Raw genomic sequence first — 25,880 nt, forward strand, 5'->3', positions numbered from 1 at the left:
GGGCTTGTACCCATTAATCTATATCCCGCTCTATTTAGATTCAAAAATATTATATCTAGTAACTAAAATGATATAAATTTTAAAGTGTAGAGGCTAAAATGACATTTTATTTTTTAAAAAAAATATAAATTTATATATTTTTTTTCTTTTGTGATAATTCAATGATACACCGAAAATACTATTGGAGCTTTAACCAATTAAACTATCCTTACACATAACAAATAATAATAATAATAATAAAACTGTTATTGTGAACTAATATAATAATGGAGTAACTATATATATATATATATTTGCAAAAACAAAATCGAGTTAACTTTATATTTTTATGTATTATAAATTATACGACTAAAATTATAACAACCATTTATTGCATATGTATAAAACAAAATTTAAAAATCGCATCTCATTTATCTTTTTGTGAAGTTAATTTGTTTGGTAATTCTATATTAACTTCGGTCATTTTTATTAAAGAAATATGCAAATATACAAAAATAGAAGAAGTTTGTTTTATATGAAAAAATATAAAACGAGGAACATTTGTGTTAGTAACGTACTTGTTTATTTTTTTTTTTTCCCCTTCTCGTTTTATGTTTTGTGTTTGTTGGTTTTTTGCCTTTTTAATAAAATATGATTTTGGTTAATCCTTCTAAAAATGACAAACAAAACACAGAAAATAAAATGTCACCCAAAGACCCTTCAATTACTATATGACATTTAAATTACCTTTAAACTTTTAAAATGTTTACGGCATTACACTTTTAAAATGTATTTTTATTTTAACAATTGTTAAGAAGTAATTATTCTAGCCATTACTATGACTTCACCCCATAATATTTGTTTCTTAACATATGTTTCGAGTTTTCAAGCAATTTATGGGACTCGGATGTGTTCATAACGAGTCAATGACCTTATTCATCTATTAGACGGAAATAAAAAAATGTAACAAACCACCAATTAAGATATATATTTTGAAAATAAAATAATTGAAATTAAATAATCCTAGAGCCAAACTTACTATAATAATATAGGAAATTGAAAGATATCGACCAACTAAAACAATTATGAATTTCAAAACCAAATCAAATGGAAAATCTAAAAACAAAAAGGCAAAAACTAGAGAATGGTAAAAATCTTTAAATGGAAATTAAAAAGAGCTATAAAACTTGAAAACCAATCTATAATTATCCCAAAAAGAAAAGTGTAGTTCTAGAGTTTAATGCACGCGTTTGCTAAATTTTTAACCGACTTTTTAAAAAATAAATTATTTACGAATATGAATATATTTATATGAAGTGTTTCATAGGTTAATTAGCTGGAGAAAATAAGAAACAAATTGCGCTAGCTCCACATCGGAAATTCAATGCATTTAAATTACTACCAATTTTAAAAATGTCCGGACCTGATTGATTCGATGTGATGACGTGGCAATATCAGGAAGGTGCTGGTAAAACGTCGCCGTAACATTCACGAAAGGGTAGGGAGGTAATAATCTGGTGTACTGCCACTATCTGATCGTTTTTGCACTCATTTTTCTTCCTTTCCCATTCCCCTCATATGTACAGACACAAACAAGAGGCGAAAGAAATTAAATCCTCCTCTCTCGGATCTACAGCGCCTTCATTTCCCGTCTCTCCCTTCTCTCCCCTTTCTTCTGTCCTCTGCTATGGCAACTCCGAGATCTCCATCGATTCGGAACTTCTCCATCGCTGCTGTTCTCTTGCTTCTGATTCATGGAGCTAACTGTTTCTACCTTCCTGGTGTTGCCCCCGAGGACTTCGAGAAGGTTAGTTCTCCTTGAATACGCTTGTTTGAGACTTGTTTGTGTTGATTGTTTCCATCGTTGTGGATTTTTTTGGGTTGGAGGGTGAAATTACTGCTTGATCCGTGTTGTATTCTCGGATCTGTACTCCATTTTGGGAGCTGCTGGAATTACGCGGGTAGTTTCTGTGTGTAATGAGATGAGTGTAGCGGAATCTAGATCTGGAAATCTCGTTTGTCATTTTTCGTTATCTGTGGTTTTTGAATCGTTGTGGATTCACCTCAATTTTTTGAGAGGGGATTGTTTGTGTGGAAGTTTTTGGTGCATCGTATCAAATTGCAAGTGTTATGTAATGTAGAAAATTTACGTTACGTACTAGAGGACGTTTACTCCTAGATTCATCTGTTGTTTTGAGGGGAAAAAAAGGTATGAATCGTAGGGAATACCGAGCATTCCTAGTGGCGAACTATCTCTCTGTTTTTATCAAATGTGGGGTGGAGGACGGTGGGGGGGTTGGTGTAAGCAGCTAGGTATATTGATTCTAGATGTCCTTTGACTGGATGAATACATCGCGTTTCCCTTTCTCATACCGTATTGTCGTATATGACAATGTATTGCATATGATAGTTGGATTTTGCTATTGTTTTCGTTGAGTACATAAAATCTCAGAATGTGTTGCTTTTTTTTCCCGATCCAGCAGAATGCGCCCGGTGCGTTTCAGATCTAAGAAATTATTGTTGTACTTTTCATGTTTGGATGCAGGGAGATGAATTAAAAGTGAAAGTAAACAAATTGACGTCAACAAAGACTCAGCTTCCTTACTCGTATTATTCACTTCCATTTTGCCGTCCAGAAAAGATATTGGACAGCGCAGAGAATCTGGGTGAAGTTCTTCGAGGTGACAGAATTGAAAATTCCCCCTACGTGGTGAGTTAAGATTTACTATTGCATGGGAAACTTCCTTTCTGTTCGGCGCAGTGAAGTTCTTGACCTAATTGGATTTGGAACGTTTTGCAGTTTAAAATGCGAGAACCTCAGATGTGTAGTATTGTTGGCCGGATTAAACTCGATGCTAAAGAAGCAAAGGAGTTCAAAGAGAAGATCAATGATGAATATCGGGTGAACATGTACGGCAACTTTTTAGGGGAAGAAAATCATATTATTGTTTGTTGTTGTTTATTGACATCTCTGACATCTTGAATCTGCCATAATACAGGATCCTCGATAATCTTCCCCTGGTTTTTCCAATTCAAAGGCAGGACCAGGAGTCGCCTGTTGTTTACCAAATGGGTTATCATGTTGGGCTTAAAGGCCAATATACTGCGGCAAGTTCTTTATCTTGTCATCAGCAAATGGATGTTTATATTTACAAAATCTTGAAGTTCATTTTTTTTTTCTCAATTTTTAACAGAGCAAAGATGAGAAGTACTTTATCCACAATCATCTAGCATTTACAGTCAGGTATCATAAAGACGTGCAAACTGATTCTGCTAGAATCGTGGGATTTGAGGTCAAACCATTCAGGTTATCCCTCCACTTATGCTTCTGATTTTCCAGGATTGATAGTAATTGGTAATGCAACTTCCTTACGGTGTTTTTTTTTGGGGTTTAGCGTCAAGCATGAATACGAAGGGAACTGGAATGATAAGAATACTCGTCTTACAACCTGCGACCCGCATGCAAAACACACGGTTGTTAATTCCAACTCTCCTCAGGAGGTCGACGACGGAAAGGAAATCATCTTTACCTATGATGTTGAATTTCAGGTGCGTTCACTGATCTACTAGTGCTACAATCTTTATTAACGGCTATCTGGTGCTTGGTACTCTGTTGTCCTTCGCTAATCTATAGAATGTTGAGGATATTTATGCTGAACCTACCCTCCATGAACTCTCATGCCTTGATTGATTTGATCTACGGGTCACTGTTTGTTTCCTTTAGGAGAGTAAAGTGAAGTGGGCTTCTAGATGGGATGCGTATCTTTTGATGAGCGACGATCAAATCCATTGGTTCTCAATCGTCAATTCGTTGATGATTGTTCTCTTTCTCTCCGGCATGGTTGCAATGATTATGCTCCGTACACTATACCGTGATATTTCTAAGTACAACGAACTTGAAACCTTGGAAGAAGCCCAGGAAGAGACAGGGTGGAAGCTTGTCCATGGGGATGTTTTTAGGCCTCCTAAGAATTCAGACCTATTGTGTGTGTACGTTGGAACGGGAGTTCAGTTCTTGGGAATGGTTGTTGTAACAATGATGTTCGCCATCCTTGGGTTCCTCTCCCCTTCAAACAGAGGTGGACTTATGACGGCCATGCTCTTGCTCTGGGTCTTCATGGGTCTTTTTGCTGGCTTTGCCTCAGCTCGTCTCTACAAAATGTTCAAGGGTACAGAATGGAAGAAGATTGCCCTGAACACCGCAGTCATGTTCCCGGCCACCATATTCGCTCTATTTTTCGTTCTAAATGCTCTGATTTGGGGGCAGAAATCGTCCGGAGCTGTGCCTTTTGGAACAATGTTTGCTCTAGTCTTTTTATGGTTCGGTATCTCAGTTCCCCTTGTCTTTGTGGGCAGCTATGTAGGGTTCAAGAAGCCAGCCATTGAAGATCCAGTGAAGACAAACAAAATCCCTAGGCAGATCCCTGAGCAAGCTTGGTACATGCACCCAGCTTTCTCAGTTCTTATTGGAGGAATCCTCCCATTCGGAGCCGTTTTCATTGAACTCTTCTTCATCCTTACCTCAATTTGGCTGAACCAGTTCTACTACATTTTTGGTTTCCTCTTCTTGGTTTTCATTATCCTCCTCATCACTTGCGCTGAAATCACCATAGTTCTCTGCTACTTCCAGTTGTGCAGCGAAGATTACTTATGGTGGTGGAGATCTTACTTAACCTCAGGCTCATCTGCTCTTTATCTCTTCCTCTATTCCACCTTCTACTTCTTCACAAAGCTTGAAATCACGAAGCTAGTATCTGGAGTATTGTACTTTGGATATATGTTGATTGTTTCATACGCATTCTTTGTGCTCACCGGTACCATTGGCTTCTATGCTTGCTTTTGGTTCACAAGGCTCATCTACTCATCAGTGAAAATTGATTAATGAAGTCGAAGCAGATGACGACCATTATATTGCTCCATTTACTTTTGCAGGATGCCAAAATTATATTCTTGTAAGATTTTGAAATTGAAGATTACTATATGATGCTTTCAGATGTAGCCTGTTGTACTCAATTTTGAATGATGACAATTCTGTTGCCATAGCTAAGATCATTTGTTCTCAGGGCTTCTGTTATCTACCTTCATATTGACAAAGGATTTTCAATCTTTTGAAAGAAAACGCGTGTAGATCATTTTTTCTTTTTTTCTTTTTTTCCTTTTTCTTTTTTTCTTTTTCAGATTCTTCTATAGAATGAATAAATTTTATCAATATAGAACCTCGTTTTTTTCCTCCCGTTTTTAATATGGAAATCATCTCCTACATGTTTTGGATTGCACATTTTTGTATTAAGTTTATAAATGATGAAAACAGGTGGAAGTTTGAGTGTCAATTATTTGAAAGTTTGAGAGGTGTTTATGCAATTTGCCACAAAAACATAGAAGGCTTCATTGAAGAAAGGAAATTTTTTATTTTTAACACCTGTTGGCCCAATGTTTACCCGGCTCAACCACCACCCTATTTTTGCAATTTGCCAAAAGGGGAAAAAAAAAAGAGAGAGAACAAACGTCATTAAAGAAAGAAACACATCCAGTACCAGCAACAATGGAGGCTACTTCCTGGGCTTGGTGTCTTCAGGTACAGCAACATTCGTAGCGACCTTGGCTACGTCTTTTGCCGAAGCTTCAGGCTTTTTCAAGGTGTACAAGGTAAGATATCCGATGGCTCCAACGACAAAGACACCGGCAACGGTTATGGTGGTGAGGCTGTAAGGGAGGCTCCGCCGCTGGTGTAGGACTGTGCCAGGGTGGTGCCCTGGAGGCGTCTTGGAGGCTTCCACTCCTGCTGCCTTTACATCCTCGGGCTTCATTTTGTGCGTATCTGCATTTTTCCTCCAATCTTCATTGCTTCCCATCTCCCTCTCTGCCTCTCTGTCTCTACAATTTTCAGCTGCAGTACTATAGTGTGTTATTCGTTCAAAATTTTTAGCTTCCGTGAGTTGATTTGAAATCAGAAATGGCCTGTGTTGGGCAAAGGAGATTCTTGGAGAGGTGGAATTTGAACACGTATACAACTGCATGACAAATATGTAGGACACGTGTTGCATATATATTCTCCCACGTTTTCAGAACTGTACTATTCTATTCACACTTCCTTTTTGGGATTTCGTTTTCGTAATTACAAAAGTAGGAAGTTGTTTTACTCTATTCATGAATAAAACAAAATCAAAAGACAGAATATAAAAGTTAAAAGGCTAATCACGAATCACCCACCAACTTTTTCGTCAAATTCTTCTCATTTCCTTTGGGACCAACTTATCTAATATCTTCATGTTGTTTTTCCAACTTATTTTGACTTGTTTAGAAATTCCTAATATTTAGGATTATAGATAGATTAAAAATCAGAAAGTAATTTTAAACTTACTAAAATCACATAGTCTAATTTTATCAGTATAGAAGCTCATCAATCTTTAGAATGCCTAGACCATTATAACCGTTATTGTTTTCTAATTAGTAAGGATGTTTGAGATAAAGGGTGGAGTTGTAAATGTATAAAATTTGTAGGCCTACAGTAACAGATATAAAATTGAAGGTTTTTTTTTTTGTTTTAAATAGTTTAACCTACAAATTTCGGGGTCAAATAAGAAATGGCTCATAACTCCACCCTTTCCAACTCGACCCAAACACCCTCATATCAGTGGCTCTCTTTGGGAAACTGCAGTAATTCTTAAACCTCCAGTAAAGAACACAAGGAGGGTAAACAACCATACTGCAGCTGAACAGATAATAGCAGCGTTGAGTTGGAGTCTATACTTGATATACTTGATTATTATAGGGAGAAGATGAGTAGCACAAGAAACAGCGATTCTGGTATTTTTCGAGCCACATCTCTCACGAAGTCCCTGCTTCGATAGGGGCATCGAAACGAACATGCTATTATTAATTTATGACAAAAAGGCTAATCCAAGTAACAAGATGATAACTGATTATACAGACCCAAAAAAACTAGAAACTCAGCTACCAAAGTAGGCTACTTTGCATGTAAAAGGCACAGACTCCTTTGATCATGATCATGTCTTGTTCATATGACCCTGTTGAGAAAACAAAATGGGGAGAAAACAAAAGACCAGGAAGACCATCCCGTGAGAAAGAGTAGAGTGTCAAAATCTCAACCAGATCCTGTCCTAATAGTAACTTATGATGGGATTGAAACTCCAAATGCATATATATATATATATAATGACTTGTAAACAAAGTAAAGGGAAAACGATTAATGACCTAAGAGAAACTAGAAGGGGAAAAAGGAAAAACAGACGATCCAAATCCAACTTCAAAATGGACCACTTCTTCGAGAGTTGGGATAAAAAAGGGCACAAGAGAATCTGGTTTTCATACTCCTGAAAGATGTAAAGGTAAGGAAGTGTTAAAACATAGAGGAATACATGGCACATAAATGTGAATATATGAAGGGAAGTATTAGATTTGTTTGCATGGGATGAACAAAAATCATTTTAATTTATCGTATATTTGTTGAGGGAAGGGGAGGCAGTTCAGTTTGCTGAGGGAAGGGGAGGCAGTTCAATTGAAGAAAAACTATATTTGTTGCAATCAAAACTTTGCTACAAAAATGCTTCAAGCTTGTTTGGATTGACTTTCTAAGTGCTTATAAATGTATTTTAAAGTTTTTAAGTACTTAGAACGCTAATCCTAATTGGCCTTCGGCTATGATATACATATCAAGATGTAAAAACACATCAAAGAGGTCCATAAACAGACTACAATTCTAAATTTAAAACTCAAATCCATACGGCTGAGCGAAGCAAGCTAACAACAATCAGTGTACAAGAATGAGCAATAGAACTCAAATGAAAATTTTATTAAGAAAATCAAAATTCATTCTATCAACAATCATATGGAAAAGCTTGCATTTATTAAAAAAGGACGCCAAAATCAGAAATAAATGTGATAAGCAGGTACCAAAGTGAAGGTCAGGAGTCAGTCCTCCTGCAGGCCATCATCTGAAGCATCCCCACACAGTGGACCCTGCAAACCTCCATTACTATCACCAAGAAGCTCACGAGCTGCTTTCTCAAGAAATTCCTTAGCAGCAGTTTGAACAGATTGTTTTTCATTAGACTGATACTTCCTCTTCTTTTGTACGTTTCTCTCTAATTGCTTCATTTTTGGCCCCTTTCCCCTACTAATATCCCTCATACTCAGCTTTTGCTCTGAAAAATATTGAAATATTTCCTTGATCAAACGGAATCCACCACATAAAGCTCCTCCCGAAAACAAAAAAGGAAACAAAATCAACCAACCTTGGGTGAGATCAGGCAGAGAATGCTCAATAAAGCGAGTGGCTGCTTGATAGTTCAAGGTAGTAGAACGCTTCAATGGTGCTTCATGAACAAATTTAAATGCAAAATTATCAATCTACCGTGAAAGGAAAGTAGAAACAACAAAGAAAAAATGCTGATGTAAACTAAAAAATCAGAACTCAAACATACCTTTACTCAGGCCAATGAACCGTTCTAGTTTGTCTTGATACAAGCTTAATCTCTCCTACATGCATAACAGAAAATAAGAATGAACATTTGAACAACAATGGGAGAATAACATGACAACCCATGTGAGCAAATTTCAGCTTTAATCACCAGATACAAGGTATGAGAATAATTACAAGCTCTGATTTGATAGGATGATCATCAAGAAGAACTCCGCTACACCTCAACTTCACTGCAAATTACCAAAACAAACAAAAACTTAGCCTCCATAATACAAAATAAACAAGACAAAAAAAAATCAAGAACTATTAGTAATGAACGAAATTTTACATGCAAAGAGAGTGGTAGTGACTTTAGCAAGCAAAAGCATAGACTGAGCCCGTTGGAGAGGCTGCATTTGGGCAAGGACTTCAGGCTCGGCGATAGACAAGAAGGAAATAAGGTGAGTTTGGACTTGCTCTACATTGTCTAATGTCATCTTCACTGAATCCATCACTTTCTCGGGCACCACAGCAAAATCTCGAACACCTCCCTCCATATTTGGCCCCAATTTTGAACTCCGTCTCTATCACGGCCACTGGCACACAAAGAAAACGAAGATACGAGATTCAAATTCTTAGAAGAAGATGGCGACGGCGGAGGGGAGATGAGACCGTTGTCGTTGATAATTACATACGGGAAAGTGGACGGTTAGGGCTTTCGGGTTCGAACTGGAGGAAGTTTACAGCGGCAGTTTGAGACGATGCACTTTCGATCTCAGTATGTGGAGATTTTTTAAGATGATTGAAAAGACCAAATTTACCCCCAAATGGTTTTTGCTACGTCATCGTCAAAGTTACAAAACTACCCTTTATCTCAATTTCTCTTCATCTTCTGGATTTTCCTTAAAATAGTTTTTACTACATCATCGTGAACCAAAGTTATTAAAATACCCTTCATCTCAATTTCTCTTCATCTTCTCAATTTTCCTTCTACATTTGTATTCATCATTCTCCATTTTTCCTTTTATCTATTTGTAATTGGGTATTAGAACATTGCAGAAGTATCGTCGTTGGCCATTAGAATATTATTCAAAACTTTAGATGCAATGGAGCGAGATAGCGAAGAGCGAAAAAGAGAGGAAATCAAGAAAAAAATGAAGTTGAGATAGTGAGGAGAGCAAATAGCAAGAAAGTGAATGTGCGAGAGTGCAAGCGAGAGAAAGTGAAGAAATCAAGAAACATATGAGGTTGAGAGAGTGGGAGAGCGAAGAGGGAGGGTAAAGGTTAATCCACATGCGTGAGATTTTATTTTGATAATTTTATCCGAATATGAAGTTCGTAAAATGTAAAAAATGAAAAAAAAAAAAAAAAACCTTTGAATTCGTAAGGTAGGGCAATTTCCATTTTCTCTCTCAATTTTGGGTCCTCTAGTAGACCGACCATATTTTTTCTTCCTTCAATCTCATCTATTTAAAAAATACTCCCATACTTTCAAATGTTTTAATATTACCTCTAGATTTTTTTTGTATACATAAATTAACATCTAACTGGTATAGTTATGACTTAGAATAGAAAATTGGATCCTCAAACTTTTTCATGTCATCATTAAAGATATGCATATGGTAAGATAGGATAGAGAATAACTTTTTCATCCACTTCCCATTTCATTTTTCACTCCACATAAATTTTCATTTAAATTCTTGGTTTTTTTCTTGAAGTCAATTAAATATTATCTATCAAATTATATATATATATATATATATATATATATATATATATAACCTAAATTTAAATGTACAATTCAAATGTATACATGTTAAATAAGAAAATTTGAAAATTAAATATAATATTTATATAATAAAAAAGCGTGGGTTGAAATTCAATTAAGTTAAATCAAAAGAAACAACTCCTAATGAAATTGTATTAAAAGGAAGAGAAAAAAAAAAGGAAAAATATCTTATCGGTTCCTAAATTTTGATGAATAGATTCATTTAGTTTCTATCATTTTAATTTAGACATTTTAATCCCTTAATTAGGAAGGATAAATTTAAAAGGCCGATATTTTTATTATTATTTTAAATAAAATAACAATAATTAAAATAGTAATCAAAGAAAACAAATTTATCTGTCCTCTCCCCCACTCTTCTAGCCGGCACCTCTGCTGCTCTCTCCTCCTCCTTCTTCCCTACTAGGCCAAGTCAATTATGAAGGATAGTTCTAATACTTACTTAAAAAGACAGAATTCAAGAGAAACCAGAGAGCTTCGTTAAGAAGAAAATATGCAAAGATTCAAGGAAATAAAAATGGAAAACAGATTAAACGATGCAGACCATTAATAATTTGTTCATGAGTTGAAAGCTTTGGAAGACAATAATCTACGAAAATGGAAAAGAGAGGCGGAAATTGAAAAGATCCGAAAAGATCCTAGCAGAGGAGGAAGAATATTGGCATTACAGCCCATCAAATCCTCTGAATTCAACCCATCAAAGTTAAGAAAAACAAATTTGAAAAGCGTATCAGGTTCCTCCCTTTTGGGTTCGGTTCAATCTTTATAAGAAACGATTACAATGCCGAAACAGGAAGTGGGTCGAGTAGAGGGGAGGTGCTCCTGTCCATGACCTGGCCTTTAGGGAAGAAGGGGATGAAGAAAGAGGAAGAGAGAGAAAAAGAGGAAAGAGAAATTTGTTTTCTTTAATTACTATTTTAATTATAAATGTAGCAATCACACCTAAATATTGGTCGATATAATATAATGTGGTAGTCTGTCCGGGATAGTCCATATAGTTGGTAAAGGTCTATCAGCGATAGAAGTCTATTGTCGATTAAAATTTTGCTATGTTTTCAATTTTTTAAAATGATATCATATATATTTGATTATTATTTCAAAAAATGTTATCAATTACAATTATCCTTTTAATTATTGTTATTTTATTAATAATAATAATATATCATTTACGAAAGGAGGGTCTTTTAAACTATTATTCAAAATTGAGGGATTAAAAAGTTCAAATCAGAGACTAAAAAAATATTTTTTTTAAAAAAAATCCAAAACAATATTCTTCATCTACTTTTCTCCATATTTCATTATATATTTATATTAAAAAAAACCTAAATAAAAATAAACCTTAGCCCTGTCACCTTCGTTCCTTCTCCACCCCTTCCTAATTTTCACTCATTTTGTTTCCGAAAAATAGAAATAAAAATAAAAATATCCATTTCGGTCATCTCCCTATCTTTGTAGCAGGCTCACAGCCGCACAAGCAAGTTCGCCCCGTCTTTGATCACAATTGCCATTGTTGGACTCTTTTCACACTCTATACCATTTTCTTTCTCTTCTTCTCTCGTCTCACTCGCTACCGCAATCGTTGCAAGCTACCTTTTACCTTAATGTTTCCATCTCGAGGTTTATCGTCACGATGAAAACGCCAAACCAGAGGAATTACATATCTCAGGAGATCATGGAGGCTTGGACCTCCAACTTTTCTCTGAATTCTATTGGAACCCAGCCCCTAACTGGCCCAAAAATGCTATTACGAAGGATTTGAGGTAATGTAAGTTTAATTTACTTGGTTAGCTTTGTGAAGAGTGATAATCATCATACAACAATCATCCACTGGCAAAGTCAATTCGCCAAACGGAACGTATTCATTCATGTTGTTGATTAAAATGTTCTGATATCACTTGTAATCGTTACATCTTTGAGTATGTTCGGCACTTGTTGCAATGGTGCTTTTAGTGAATGTCAGATATATGTTTCGAGCTATAATGGATTGTTTAGAGGATTGATATGGGAAAGTTTGGGGGATTTTCAAACTGCGACTTTGTCTATGGCGAATTGGAAGAAGCACAGGAAGAAGCGGAAGGATTTTTGCCGGCTTGCGTTGCAAAATCCGGAGCAAGTGATGGTGGTAAAAGGAAAGACGAAAATTCCAGTGTCCGAAGATGAAATTCTTCGGGTTTTGAAATCGATGAAGGGTCCTATATGTGCTCTTTCTTACTTTTACTCCATATCTGAGTTTCCTAATGTTTTGCATACCACTGAGACGTGCAATTTCATGCTTGAATTTTTAAGAGTGCATGACAAGGTGGAGGATATGGCTGCTATTTTTGAATTGATGCAGAAGAAAATTATTAGGAGAGATTTGAACACTTATTTGACTATCTTTAAAGCTCTTTCCATCAGAGGTGGGCTTCGGCAGGTGACAATTGCGCTAAAGAAGATGAGAAGAGCTGGATATATCTTGAATGCATATTCATACAATGGATTGATCCATTTGTTGATTCAATCAGGATTCTGTGGCGAGGCCTTGGAAGTTTATAGAAGAATGATTTCAGAAGGGCTTAAGCCTAGCCTGAAAACATATTCAGCACTTATGGTTGCGTTGGGAAAGAAGAGGGACTCAGAAACGGTAATGGTTCTGTTGAAAGAGATGGAAAGTTTGGGATTGAGGCCAAATGTTTACACATTCACAATATGCATAAGAGTACTAGGGAGGGCTGGGAAAATTGATGAGGCATATGAAATATTTAGAAGAATGGATGATGAAGGTTGTGGACCTGACCTTGTTACTTATACAGTCCTCATTGACGCTCTTTGTAATGCAGGACGGTTGGAAAATGCCAAGGAATTATTTGTAAAGATGAAAGCTAATGGTCACAAACCTGATCAAGTAATCTACATTACTCTGTTGGACAAGTTCAATGATTTTGGAGACTTGGACACCGTTAAAGAATTCTGGAGTCAGATGGAAGCAGATGGGTATATGCCTGATGTAGTTACCTTCACTATTCTTGTTGATGCGTTATGCAAAGCCGGAGACTTCGATGAGGCATTTGCTACATTTGATGTCATGAGAAAGCAAGGTATCTTGCCAAATCTTCATACTTATAACACACTTATTTGTGGGCTTTTGAAGGCGGGTAGAATTGATGATGCACTAAAGCTTTTAGATACCATGGAATCCCTAGGTGTTCAACCTACTGCTTATACATACATTATTTTTATTGACTATTTTGGAAAGTCCGGAGATACTGGCAAAGCTGTTGAGACCTTTGAGAAGATGAAAGCTAGAGGAATTGTTCCAAATATTGTAGCATGCAATGCATCGTTGTATAGCCTTGCTGAAATGGGGAGGCTGAGAGAAGCAAAAAACATGTTCAATGGGCTCAGAGAGATTGGTCTTTCTCCAGATTCGGTGACCTATAACATGATGATGAAGTGCTATAGCAAAGTAGGACAAGTAGATGAGGCAGTGAATTTCCTCTCTGAAATGATAAGAAATGGATGTGAACCTGATGTGATTGTGGTTAACTCTTTGATTGATTCACTTTACAAGGCTGGACGAGTTGATGAAGCATGGCAAATGTTTGACAGAATGAAGGACATGAAGCTTTCTCCAACAGTTGTGACCTATAATACGTTACTCTCTGGATTAGGGAAAGAGGGTCGAGTCCAGAAAGCCGTTGAATTATTTGAAAGTATGATTAAGCAAAGTTGTTCTCCAAACACAATATCTTTTAACACGCTCCTGGATTGCTTTTGCAAAAATGATGAGGTTGAATTGGCTTTGAAAATGTTTTCTAAAATGACAGTAACGGACTGTAAACCTGATGTCTTGACCTACAACACCGTTATTTATGGCCTGATCAAAGAAAACAAAGTAAATTATGCATTCTGGTTCTTCCACCAGTTGAAGAAGTCAATGTACCCTGATCATGTCACAATATGTACCCTCCTTCCTGGCATTGTGAAGTGTGGGCGGATAGTGGATGCTATAAAGATTGCAAAGGATTTTATGTACCAGGTCCAGTTTCGTGTAAATAGATCTTTCTGGGAAGATTTAATGGGAGGTACTTTAGTTGAAGCTGAGATGGACAAGGCTATTATATTTGCTGAAGAATTGGTATTGAATGGGATTTGCAGGGAAGACTCGTTCTTAATACCTCTAGTTAGAGTTTTGTGTAAGCATAAGAGAGCACTTTATGCTTATCAAATATTTGAGAAATTTACAAAGAGTCTGGGAATCAATCCAACGCTGGCTTCATATAATTGTTTGATAGGTGAGCTTCTTGAAGTCCATTACACCGAAAAGGCCTGGGATCTTTTTCAGGATATGAAGAATGTCGGCTGTGCTCCCGATGCTTTTACTTACAACATGTTACTCGCGGTTCATGGAAAGTCTGGAGAGGTCACTGAACTCTTTGAACTGTACAAGGAAATGATTTCAAGGAGATGCAAGCCAGACGCCATAACTTACAACATTGTCATCTCCAGTCTTGCAAAATCTAATAACTTGGATAAGGCTTTAGATTTTTACTATGATCTTGTTAGTAGTGATTTCCGCCCCACTCCTCGTACTTATGGCCCTCTGATAGACGGACTAGCAAAAGTGGGGCGCTTGGAGGAAGCGATGTGGCTCTTTGAAGAGATGTCAGACTATGGATGCAAGCCAAACTGTGCAATATTCAACATTCTGATAAATGGATATGGAAAAACAAGTGATACAGAAACTGCTTGTCAGTTGTTTAAAAGGATGGTGAATGAGGGTATAAGGCCAGACTTGAAATCATATACCATTCTTGTAGATTGCCTCTGCCTTGCCGGAAGAGTTGATGAAGCTTTATATTATTTCGAGGAACTGAAATCGACTGGTCTTGATCCTGATTTTATTGCTTATAATCGTATAATAAATGGTCTCGGAAAATCGCAGAGGATGGAGGAAGCTCTCTCTTTATACAATGAAATGCGAAACAGAGGCATTGTTCCTGACCTGTACACATATAATTCATTGATGCTTAATCTTGGGCTTGCCGGAATGGTAGAACAAGCCAAGAGAATTTATGAAGAGCTTCAACTTGCAGGTTTAGAACCTGATGTCTTCACTTATAATGCTCTGATTCGAGGGTACAGCATGTCGGGGAACCCCGAGCACGCTTATACAGTCTACAAGAACATGATGGTCGGTGGCTGCAACCCCAACGTCGGTACGTATGCACAGCTCCCTAATCAATCTTGAAGTATCATGCATACTATTGAGAGCACAAGTTGTAGATATCTGAATAGTATCTTTTAGATTCAGGAATACAAGTGATCGCACTTATTAGTTTTCTTGCCCATCTTGTTAGTTGCTGCAAAGTCTGGCTTTTTAGAGCAGACCTTGATAAGTGACTATTGAGGACATTACACCTGACATGAGCTGTAGCATATATAGATATATGTATAGTAACATCATTTATAAAAGTTGTAGAATCTTTTATCCATTGTATTCATTTATACAAATCTTCCTCACGGAAGCTAAAATGGAAGGGAAAACATTCAATTGGAGGAAATCAGTAGTGGCAAAAGTAGCATAGCATGATCATAAGGTGGATTTGACAATTAAGCCTACAAACACTACTTTTGGTCAAAATTTATTTTTGATTTTATAATTTGACCAATAGTTCAAATGTTTAGGGAAGATAAAAACATGATTAGAATGGCTATGATACAACAAGCATAATCTTAAAAGATGAATGTCCCATTTGGTAATCATTTCATTTTTTGTTTTTTATTTTTGAAAATTAAGTTTATTTTTTCCTCATTTCTTACAATGATTTACATATTTTTTTAGTACACTGATTGACTTCTTAACCAAATTTCAAAAACAAAACACAAAATTTTTTAAAGCTGTTTTTTAGTTCTCAAAATTTGGTTTGTTTTTTAAATCATGGGTAAAAAGTAGATAACAAATGAAGAAATTTGGAGGTAAAAATAGTGTCTATAAGCTTAATTTTAAAAACAAAAAACCAAAAACCAAATGGTTATCAATCAGGACCTAAATTTTATTAGAGTTTAAAGGATTCATTAAATCTCTAATTTAACAATCGCTCAAAAGTTCATGGATCTAGGAGCTACAACTACGAGTATGAAAGGATAAACAAGAACATTTAACCCAGAATGTTCAAACAGGGAAGAAATTAGAATGGGAAATTTCATTCTAATGGAGGCTTTATCGTTCAAGATTCTTAGAGAGCTAGCTGATTTTACAGAAAACTGTACATTTTTAAAGTAGTTGATCTCAGTCTACACTCAAGCACTAGAAGAGGAAAAAAGGGAATGTTTTTGGTAATCCGATCGGTCGAATCTCAACTAAGACATCTATGGTTACCAATCCCAGAATCCATATTTCATAGCAAATGGGAAGAAGTATAAGTACTGTACTCCTATTAGAAAGAAACCACAACAGAAGAAATCATATGTGAGGTCAAAGTCACTAGCTCAATTCATCTTTTTGCATCGATTCGGTGCTGTCTGATTCGGCACAGGTGGTGGCGACAGTTGAAGTTTGCTCATCCAGAGAGGAGTTTGATTGAATATCTTTCTTAAACTGCACCAAAATCATGGTCATGTTATCACATCCCTCGCCAACAGCTGTGGAAGGTGCCAAACACCTATCAAGTACTCTCTCAACAACCACGGAGAGTTTACTTTCCTGCATAGTTAATTGCATTTATCAACTAATCAGAAGACAGAGAGAATAGGCATCATCTATGTTTTTGTAATCCATGAAAATGGCCTGGCAGTAAAATTTATTGAGTGTCCTCACGGTTTAATCCAAAAGAGGCTAAGCCAATGAATGAAGAGACTGTGCCAATGAATGAAGGATGTGGTTTGATGAATATCAATAAAAGATACATTTTGGTCTATAAAATGTCCCCACGGCTCGAATACTATTTGGTCTATACTTTGGGTTCCACCCCCACTTTAGTATTTTTACTTTCAAATATTAAAATTTAGTCCCTCTTTCAATAAATCTTAAAAATAATACTTGTTAATTTATGGTTCTTTTTTTAAAAAAAGTAAGTCTCTTAACATTTCTTTTAATTCAGTGTATATTATGGTTATTATTTAACCAATTTTGGAGGGGGAAAAACACTATATACGACTAAAGATTTATTGGGAGGAAAAAAAAAACTAAATTTAAGATTTATTAATAGTACATAAATTTATTTAGATAATTGAAAATACAAGTACTTAAATAGAATGAAATCTAAAGGGTAGACATGTAAGGGTCAAAATGGTATTTTAGTCGTAAAAGAAAATTCCCAAGGAATGGAAATATCCTCAAGGTCTTTGTTCAAGCTTCTAGGTCGAGAAGTCACTAATTTAAAACTTTTGTGGTTAATTGAAGCGGTCAGAGTTTTCTCAAGAGGGAGGGACAAATACAATACCCAAGTATTTGAAAAATATCAGCTCAGCTAAACAACAACACCTGATTTTCATTGTTGAACAATAAAATATTCTACTTACTGATTTTAGCTGTTCATGTATAAAATCTACCAGTTGCTGGTTAGACATGCAATCCCTGATAGAAAACCATAAGAATACATATCAGCACAAAATTTCAAGATTACTTCGAGAAAACTAAATTCAATATATTGTTCAAACTAATAAGCACGATTAGCATTATCATGCCAAAAGAAAGTAATTTTTTTGGTAAAGAACTGAACTTTTATAGAGAAGAATAAAAGATTATACAAGTGTGTATGAAAAAACAAGCCTACAAAAGGAGTTTACACAAGGCTAAGTGAAATACCAATACTATTATATTAAGAAGACTGCAATTGATATAGATATATAATAAAAAATTGAAAACAAAAACCAAGACAAAGATAAACCATAAATGCATACCATATACCATCACAAGCTATCACAATAAACTCATCATCGTCGCAAAGCTCGACCTAGTTAAAAAATAAAAAGAGTGTCATTAAAATTGTAGATCTATTTTGAGAAGTAAAGAGCTTGAAGCAATTAATCATTCAAGTACAATGAAAGTCTGAAGCTTCTTTTATCCAGTCTTTGAGAATTTTGAAAAGGAAAGAGAGAGAAGAATTTTCATGGGTGAGAGAGAGAAGAGGATATGGTGAGATCTAGGACTGACCTCTTTCACTTCCCATGTCAAAGAATTTTGTAAGAATTATGGGTTGAATGACTCCCCCTTTTGATACAAATAACTTTTATTTACCATAAATAGAAAGGTTAAAAGTATCATTTTAGTCCCTATACTTTGAAATTTGTTCAGTTTTAGTTTTGGTATTTTCAATTGTCCAATTTTAGTCCATGTATAGTACTTACCATAAATCTTAAATTTAGTCTCTCAGAGTTAATTTTTACCAAAATTGGTTAAAAAATAATAATAATTTTCATGTAAAAAAATACAATATGTGAATTTTTTAAAAAAATATATAATAAAAATGCTAATAGATAATAAAAAGTTTTTGCAAAAATACAACAATAACTAGCAATGGGGACTTAATTTAAGATTTATTGAAAGTACAAGGACTAAAATTGAACAAATATCAAAGTATGTTGACCGAAATGATATTTCAACCAAGAAAAAATCATTTAGGATTCTCCAAGTTAAAATACATTAATTTCACGCATGAAACTACCCACAAATTTGATTGGAAAAAAAGTACCCACAATTTTAAGCCCTTTGTCAAAGAAGCAGATAGTGGTGTTTACAATAGCAATGGAAATTTGAATCGTAAAAACAGCAGGAAGAATACGTACAGTGGTCACATCAGGATTTGCAGTAATAATTTGCTTTTCAGCAGGCAAAAATTTGTTCTGCTTAAATTCCATGTCACCTGAAGCAGCCGAAAGAAGAGATTAGAATATGGAATCTATAGGTATTGGTCGAGTGAAAAAATCACCTCCAGAAAAGTTTCAATTGCTAAGTTTTATTATTTATTTTTTCCTCTTCCAGTTCATTGCTTCTCGATTCAAGAGACAATGAGAGAGAAGAGCATTGGTTTTCACCCTTCTTTCACGTCTAACAACTTTCATCGAGTGAATCCATTTAAAATGCTAAAAGCTTCAATCTTCAGCTTGCATTTGTGAACCAGAAAAAAGCTACAAGTCCAAACTACTACAAGTTAGTCTAGGAGCTACGCAAAGTTAGTCTAGGAGCTACAGCAAAGTGAGGAAGTAAATAGTACGATAGTAGAACAACCATGCTATTGGACACAAAACAAAGGATAAAATATCATTTTCGGTCCCAATACTTTCTAACTTGTTCTATTTTAATTGGTCACAGTACTTTGAAACTTGTTTTATTTTAATCCCTGAAGTTTTAAATGTCCAAACTTGGTTCGGGTACTTTTTCAACAAATCTTAAAATTAATCTCTCCCGTTAGTTTGAAGTTAGTTTATTTCCTGTTCAAGATAATCCACCACGTAAATATATTTCAAGTTCCTAGGTAGAAAGAGATGGGGACTCTTTAGCAAAAGTTAACCATAACTAATTTTGGGGGCTACGTATTGTAGTCATGGAGACTAATTTGGACATTTAAAAGCTTTTTGAGTTCAATAATATGCAAGGTGGAGGATTTGAGCCTTCACTCCTTAATCTTGCCAGTTGAACTACGCTCATATTGACATGTAAAAATGTAGGGACTAAAATGAAATAAGTCCTGAACTGCAAGGGCCAAAATGGTACATAAACGTTAAAAAAAATCTATTAAAGGAACTTGCAGTCTCTAATCAAATAACAAGACTGTTCTAGGGCCAGATCAGAGAGAAATTTGCTACGTAGATTTTCACATACCAATAGCTCTGGCAAGGTTCAAGCTACCATTGACTCGTCCAGCATGAATAAAACCGCCAGCTTTCAGAATTCTATCCTTCTCAGCCTCAAGATCAGGCTTGTGATCTCTAGAAAGACTGTGGGCCTGTACAAGAGTAACCACGTCAGGAATTATAAAGCATGAAAGCCATTTCACTAAACTCCTCAATTGTACAATCCACGTGCAACATGCCTTGTATAGAGTTCATGTTTACTTTAAGCTTTTGAACGTCTGTACTTAAACGTGTACATGTATCAAAATCAAATTCCAAACATTACAATGCTCTTGGTTGCTTTATCTAAAAATTGTTCTTCAAAACAATTTTGCATACTGATATATTAAATAGTTTATTATTGCCATTTAATAAAACTATTCTTCAAACTAAATTTGTACACTTATTTAAAAAGATCTATACATTTAAATCAAATTATTCCTAAAATAATAACTAATACTTACATACAACCAATTAATTTAGAAAATACATGAGAAAACAAAATACAACTTAGAATCTATATTGGAAAACCATTTCTTATTTTAACTGTTTCAAAGATTGCTGCCATACAGCCCCCAAGTCATTACTCTCATTTGTTGGCACCCAGAATTAGCATATATCTTTTTACTTAAGAGCAGTAGTGCGAAAAAGAACCATACTCAAGACTTTGAAGCTTAAAAAATACCTGGCCTTTTCTTGATAGCACACAACGAGAATCACCAGCATTTGCAACAACAAGTTTGTTGTTTCTAATAATTGCAACACAAGCTGTACACCCGGAAGTTGGACCAGTAAAATCAGAGTGCGGGCCCTGCCAACATTATTAAATTCGAATTTCAAATGCTTACTTTTTTTACGAACTTGACTGATAAAAGTAAAATGACAAGAAAGCAGTGGAGAAAAAATGTTGCAGCTGAAATGATCTATTCAGATTCCATATCGGTGATTCAAACTACAATTAACTGGATTTTGCAGATAAATTTTTGGCAATGTTCTACAGTTCAAAAGTAATTGAGGATCATGACATCTTCACTTATGACAGACAAGGACACACAATAATTCAGAAAATTAGGGTTTTTACATTATGGAGGATGTAAGTATTTTATATCATGGTTGCTTGCATGTGTATTGATTATCCTAAATTTTTAAACATTATGTTCTATAGATATTACTTGATCCACAATTTTAAATTTTGATCTCCTATGCATCCATCGATAGCTATTGAGATGTGCTAATAAATGTTAGAGTTTAATCAAATTTTTCTCACATGCCATGATTTTTTTTAAATGGAAAAACCTGAGTTTTTATTGAGAAAAAATGAATAAAATAAAATCAATGCCTTAATTTTTCAAAAACTGACAGTGTCATCTTCCTATCCTTATTCCATGGTTGTGTTTGCTTCTCAGTGGATCAAAAGAGAATGGGAATAAGGTTGGAATGCACATAAGTTTAAGGGATTCTCCAGAAGGCAAGTTCTGAGTCCTAAGATGATGTTTCACTAGGCAGGAGAAGGACGATCACAAGTAGGGGATTTATAAGGCATTCGTTCTCACACCCTAAATCAAGGGAGATTGTAAACATCCTCTCATCATTTAGTGTTGAGACAACTGACACTATTTTACAGATGAAAAAATCCCTAACATCCGCCACCGAAACCAAGTTCATACAACAGTCCTGCCTTCCCCCCACAAAAGAAAAAAAGAAAAATAATGTACATGATATCAATCCAAACGACCTTCATTGCAACTCATAGAAAGTACCTGTACCAGGTTTTCAATATTTCTGACGGAAAATATGGCCCAGTTAAGAGAAAAAAATAGTAAACGGATTCCTCTTCTAAACAATTTTGAGTGTTGGTTTACTTATGATTGAGTGACCAAATAACTCTCACTTGCACATTTATGAGACAATTAAAATCATTTAGTAATAAGAGTAGTACTTGATTTGTGAGAATAACAACGTATCTTATGCATAAGGTAAACATATTAGTTATGATTATTATGAATATGAATAATAACATCCATTTACACATTTGTAACATGTACGTTGGAAAAGCGATATTACACTTGCTAATTCAAAATTCCATTGATAATGTAATCTAAAATTAAAGGGTAACTTAAATTTCTATTCCATACCTCCTCAAAAGCCCAATCATCAGCCAGGTCATTTGCATCACTGCTTTTCGGGGACCAGATTAACCCTTCTATCATGCCAGTGAACTTGTTCAATCTATCACCCAAAACAGCTAATTCTCTCCAACCTCTTTGTCCACGCATCATTTCATCCATTCTGCCAAAATTAGTTAGAAGGTGGAAACTCAGAAAAGTGAGACAATAAGGTGTTGAAGGGTGGTGGAACCATAGACCAACGTTTTGGGATAACAAAATGTCCCTTTCTCATTCGTATTATTTTTTTTTATTAATAAAAAAAAACAACTTTCATTGAGCATTTAAAAAAGAAAAAAACCACAAAAGGGACTCCAATCAAGCAGAATATTAGAATAAGACCTAGCGAATAGTCACGAAAAAGAGGTTGTCATCGATGCCAGAGAAATATGGAATCTCACAAGGACAAAATATCAAAGAATCCCAATCAACCCCTTTGAAAATTATATTGTTTCTCTCCCAAAAACACCAGAACAAAGCAAACACCCAGCTTGCCATAAAAATCACCCCTTCTCCCAAAATAATGGATGAAGGAGAAACTCTTCGCTCATACACTAAAGACTGTTGGGCAAGCTGTACCTAACACACCAAAAAAGTAACACCAAACTGACTGAGCATAATTGCAACTCCAAAGTACATGATTTAGACCTTCCTCCACCTCCAACAAAGAATGCAATAGACCAACCAAGGAAGGCATCTTCCTTGAGTCGTATATTTTTCAACAACCAATGTGTCTCATAGTTAGTGCTATCTCATAAACCTAAGGTTAATCGGATGCTTGTGTGTAATCTTATTCATAAACTCCACCAAGAACTCTTGGTTTTCTATCCATGCAACAAAAACTCATAAAAGGTCTCAATGAAAGCTTGGTTTTCTCTATATATTATAAAATAAAATAAAAAGGAAGAGAAGAAAAGAATTGAACAAGCAGGAGACACAGCATAACTAACCTGGGGATTCAAACTCAGAAAGGAAGTAGAGGAAAAAGGATTTCTCTAGTTGGAATCAAGGAAGGAAAAAAAAAAAAAAACAAAAGAAGAAAGGGAGATAGGGAAAGTCTTCTTATGTACTTCCCTTTGAGAAATGCAAAAATCAAAGGATCATGAGAACTTCTTATCTCTTCCACTCCTTTAAAGAACCACCTATTTCTTTCAATCCAGAGAAACAGCATCCAGATCCACTTGACAAGCCCGAACACCCAACAATTTGAGAAATAGAAATAAAAACACCGACTCTGACTCATAGCCCACTGGTGAGAAATAACCTGAAGAATGCTTTCTGCACAGAAGATCCTAAATCTCCAGCCGCACAAGTTTCATTTTTCTTCACTTGCTGATGTAGGTACTTGGCACAAAACTTTGCAACCACCTTACCTGAATAGTCGAACATATTATATAAACAACCATATCAAGTTTAAATTATTCAGACTCGTTACAAAAAGCAATTACCATGTAATGCAGTTGTAGACATTTGAAGCTCTCTCCATTCATTAATGAAAAAGATTCATGCTTAAATTCCAAACCAGCCCCATATTTTCTTAATTTTGAATGTCAATGAGTAATTTCTTTAACAAAATTGTGTTCGTTGCTTTTCTTCTACATTGAATTTCTTTTGGATTGTCCCTCTCAAATAGCTATTTAATTCCAGTAGACGTACGATATGAATAAAAATAGAAATAAGATTTCCTCAATGTTATTAAGTGTTACTGTTTACGAATCCTTCAAGCAGTATTTTCATTTTTTGTCAGTTGTCAAATCCTCCGTGGGGAATTTTTGGAAAAAACAAAGAAAAAAAGTAATGATCACGACAGGCTATTTTCTCCATTCATATTACTCATAATTGTAGTAGCTAAGAATTGAACTAGCCACATCCAAAACAGAAGAAATTTATGCCCCCCCCCCCCCCCACACACACACACACACTAAAAAGAAACCTATACACAAGAGCACCTGACAGAGACATGCATTCTTACCACCATGGCCATCATAAACACCAAAGAAGGAAGTGCAGGAATCCAGATCAGGAACTGCAGCATGCTACAAGCCAGTGAATAGAAGCATATCAATGCAACAGAAATGCAAAATTTTGAAAAGAAGAAATTTAATTGAGTTCTTATCAACCAAATAGAGAGTACAGCCATTTGATTGATTACTTACAGCATCTTCCATTGTAGCACGCCATCCTTGCATAGACGATAGTCCATATCTAAGCCATCTATTCTCACCATCTTCAGAGGACTTCTCAGTTTTGGGATTGCTGAGGTATATACCCATTTCAATCTGACATTTAAATAGAACGAAGAAGAGGTCAAGAAATATCACCCTTAGAATCCACACAGGAAGGGAAGAACATGTGACACATAATTTCAGAGTGTAGGAGAAGAGTGTATAAACATAACTCTGAAACCAACAACAAAAAATAAAAAAAAAATGTATACAATTCTATGTGCCCATTTCCTGATCAGCCTAACAGATCCACTTGCCAGAATATAACAAAAAAAATCCTATTTGTTATTCAAGACTAAGAATATTTATTAAAGGGGAAGAAATTATGAGGGAGGACCCCCTAGGAACTTCTGTTCGTCCACTTGCAGGGTTAAGGTTAATCCATTAATATATACATCGGCATCAAACATAAAACCAGGGAGCGAAACAGCTTCGAAGGTAAATATAAAATAATCATCAAATTACATAATCAAAACTACCAACACTATAAAAAAGGTGCGAAATGGAATAGAAGAACATCTAATCTCGAGGATCCCACAGTTCAGTTGGATATGTTAATGGGAAAATGAGATCCAAATTTCACTAGAAACTTCGATCAACAAGGGAAGAGGGGAATTTCGAAATCACTACATACCCAGTAATCCTGACAACTGAATGCCTAGAATTAAGACTAAGATGCAAAATACTGAAGATAGGTTATCGAAAACCAGAATCATGATAAAACAGAAATAAAAATCTGAACACGGCAAAAGTGAAAATTCTGTCTGCAATCCCAATATACGTACTATTCAAAGTAGAAAATATTCCAAATTCCAGGCAAGTGAGAAAAGTGATGCGAAAGCAAGCTTTTCTCATAAATCTATGAAAATCCACGTGAAATCTCGAAAAAAGTCAGCAATAGAATGGGGAAAAAGGAACAAACCACGAGAGAAACCAATCATACGAGAAATTGCTAGAAACAAACAGCGATGGTAGAAGAAAAGTGTGTGTAATCTTCTGAAATGGAAACCGAAATCGAAAAAAGCAAGCTCCACTGCAGCAATGGTATAAATACAGTCGTTTTCTAGTCTCCACCTGTTTCGTTTACGATTCTTGGTAAAATCATTTCATAAATTTTCACTTTCTCGTTCGACCAGGAGGCTAATGTCAGTCTCAATCGGTCAATTTCTCTCTCGTTTTCACACCTTTTTCACTTTGTTTTTCTTTCTCATGGCCAGGCCAGCCCACGACTACAAAACCACCATGAAAAAGCACTCGATTAACTGTAGCACACGGTTCCAACTGCACGGAAGGGCTTGGCTATGGCGGCGAGCCATGGCTTTGTCCGTCGACCGATGAAGCGAATGGCTCTTTGCGCGCCGACCAGAGCTTGTAAGCGCGGGCATTTCATGATTTACTTCTCCATTCATTAGTGGATTATTAATAACTAATAAAATACTTCAGTTTAAATTAAATGCAGTTAAATCTGGTTAGAAAACTATTTAAAA

General features: G+C 35.5%; 5 protein-coding genes across 10 annotated transcripts; 2 read left to right on the top strand and 3 right to left on the bottom strand.

Annotated features, from left to right (window-relative positions):
- Positions 1-1,521: 1,521 nt before the first annotated feature.
- Positions 1,522-5,098, top strand: LOC120085552 (transmembrane 9 superfamily member 8). The gene is made up of 7 exons (XM_039041579.2): positions 1,522-1,786; positions 2,525-2,689; positions 2,780-2,889; positions 2,979-3,087; positions 3,174-3,286; positions 3,375-3,528; positions 3,704-5,098. The coding sequence occupies exons 1-7, from the start codon at positions 1,667-1,669 to the stop codon at positions 4,859-4,861; spliced, it is 1,929 nt and encodes a 642-aa protein (XP_038897507.1). The 5' UTR covers positions 1,522-1,666; the 3' UTR covers positions 4,862-5,098.
- A 242-nt stretch (positions 5,099-5,340) lies between these two features.
- On the bottom strand, positions 5,341-6,165 carry LOC120085554 (uncharacterized). Its single transcript, XM_039041581.2, has one exon. The coding sequence runs from the start codon at positions 6,021-6,023 to the stop codon at positions 5,529-5,531; it is 495 nt and encodes a 164-aa protein (XP_038897509.1). The 5' UTR covers positions 6,024-6,165; the 3' UTR covers positions 5,341-5,528.
- Positions 6,166-6,781: 616 nt separating this feature from the next.
- On the bottom strand, positions 6,782-9,248 carry LOC120085553 (Sas10/Utp3/C1D family). The gene is made up of 6 exons (XM_039041580.2): positions 8,751-9,248; positions 8,597-8,652; positions 8,424-8,478; positions 8,235-8,315; positions 7,894-8,144; positions 6,782-7,313 (listed from the first exon to the last, which is right to left on the bottom strand). Exons 1-5 carry the CDS (start codon positions 8,956-8,958, stop codon positions 7,912-7,914), a joined length of 633 nt encoding a protein of 210 aa, XP_038897508.1. The 5' UTR covers positions 8,959-9,248; the 3' UTR covers positions 6,782-7,313; positions 7,894-7,911.
- A 2,333-nt stretch (positions 9,249-11,581) lies between these two features.
- On the top strand, positions 11,582-15,661 carry PGR3 (proton gradient regulation 3). Its single transcript, XM_039041986.2, has one exon. It carries the CDS (start codon positions 12,106-12,108, stop codon positions 15,415-15,417), a length of 3,312 nt encoding a protein of 1,103 aa, XP_038897914.2. The 5' UTR covers positions 11,582-12,105; the 3' UTR covers positions 15,418-15,661.
- A 692-nt stretch (positions 15,662-16,353) lies between these two features.
- Positions 16,354-25,839, bottom strand: LOC120086957 (Protein phosphatase 2C family protein). Of its 6 annotated transcripts, none has more exons than XM_039043772.2 (11): positions 25,316-25,839; positions 24,325-24,447; positions 24,141-24,204; positions 23,433-23,541; positions 22,139-22,292; positions 20,689-20,814; positions 19,993-20,116; positions 18,957-19,033; positions 18,072-18,124; positions 17,691-17,745; positions 16,354-16,872 (listed from the first exon to the last, which is right to left on the bottom strand). In XM_039043772.2, exons 2-11 carry the CDS (start codon positions 24,439-24,441, stop codon positions 16,654-16,656), a joined length of 1,098 nt encoding a protein of 365 aa, XP_038899700.1. In that variant the 5' UTR covers positions 24,442-24,447; positions 25,316-25,839; the 3' UTR covers positions 16,354-16,653. The 6 variants fall into 6 exon arrangements, with proteins under 6 accessions (XP_038899700.1, XP_038899704.1, XP_090173857.1 ...); XM_039043776.2 differs by having other exon boundaries at positions 25,337-25,811; XM_090317731.1 differs by having other exon boundaries at positions 25,468-25,750.
- Positions 25,840-25,880: the final 41 nt, after the last annotated feature.

This window comes from Benincasa hispida, chromosome 9 (genome assembly GCF_027475165.1).
Source record: "Benincasa hispida cultivar pf3 chromosome 9, pf3_genome.v1.1, whole genome shotgun sequence".
Lineage (NCBI taxonomy): Eukaryota > Viridiplantae > Streptophyta > Magnoliopsida > Cucurbitales > Cucurbitaceae > Benincasa > Benincasa hispida.

What these genes read in the sequence shown, in the direction of transcription:
- PGR3 (XM_039041986.2), top strand. Translation starts at nt 12,106, where the DNA reads ATGTTCGGCACTTGTTGCAATGGTGCTTTTAGTGAATGTCAGATATAT.
- LOC120085554 (XM_039041581.2), bottom strand. Translation starts at nt 6,023, where the DNA reads ATGCAACACGTGTCCTACATATTTGTCATGCAGTTGTATACGTGTTCA.
- LOC120086957 (XM_039043772.2), bottom strand. Translation starts at nt 24,441, where the DNA reads ATGGGTATATACCTCAGCAATCCCAAAACTGAGAAGTCCTCTGAAGAT. An exon ending in GTGCTACAATGGAAGATGCT is followed by an intron (nt 24,205 to 24,324) that starts GTAAGTAATCAA and finishes ACTGGCTTGTAG; the next exon opens with CATGCTGCAGTTCCTGATCT. An exon ending in CAAATCCTGATGTGACCACT is followed by an intron (nt 18,125 to 18,956) that starts GTACGTATTCTT and finishes TTTTTTAACTAG; the next exon opens with GTCGAGCTTTGCGACGATGA.
- LOC120085552 (XM_039041579.2), top strand. Translation starts at nt 1,667, where the DNA reads ATGGCAACTCCGAGATCTCCATCGATTCGGAACTTCTCCATCGCTGCT. An exon ending in TTGAAAATTCCCCCTACGTG is followed by an intron (nt 2,690 to 2,779) that starts GTGAGTTAAGAT and finishes AACGTTTTGCAG; the next exon opens with TTTAAAATGCGAGAACCTCA. An exon ending in GATGAATATCGGGTGAACAT is followed by an intron (nt 2,890 to 2,978) that starts GTACGGCAACTT and finishes GCCATAATACAG; the next exon opens with GATCCTCGATAATCTTCCCC.
- LOC120085553 (XM_039041580.2), bottom strand. Translation starts at nt 8,958, where the DNA reads ATGGAGGGAGGTGTTCGAGATTTTGCTGTGGTGCCCGAGAAAGTGATG. An exon ending in CACTACCACTCTCTTTGCAT is followed by an intron (nt 8,653 to 8,750) that starts GTAAAATTTCGT and finishes GGTAATTTGCAG; the next exon opens with TGAAGTTGAGGTGTAGCGGA. An exon ending in TCTGCCTGATCTCACCCAAG is followed by an intron (nt 8,145 to 8,234) that starts GTTGGTTGATTT and finishes AATATTTTTCAG; the next exon opens with AGCAAAAGCTGAGTATGAGG.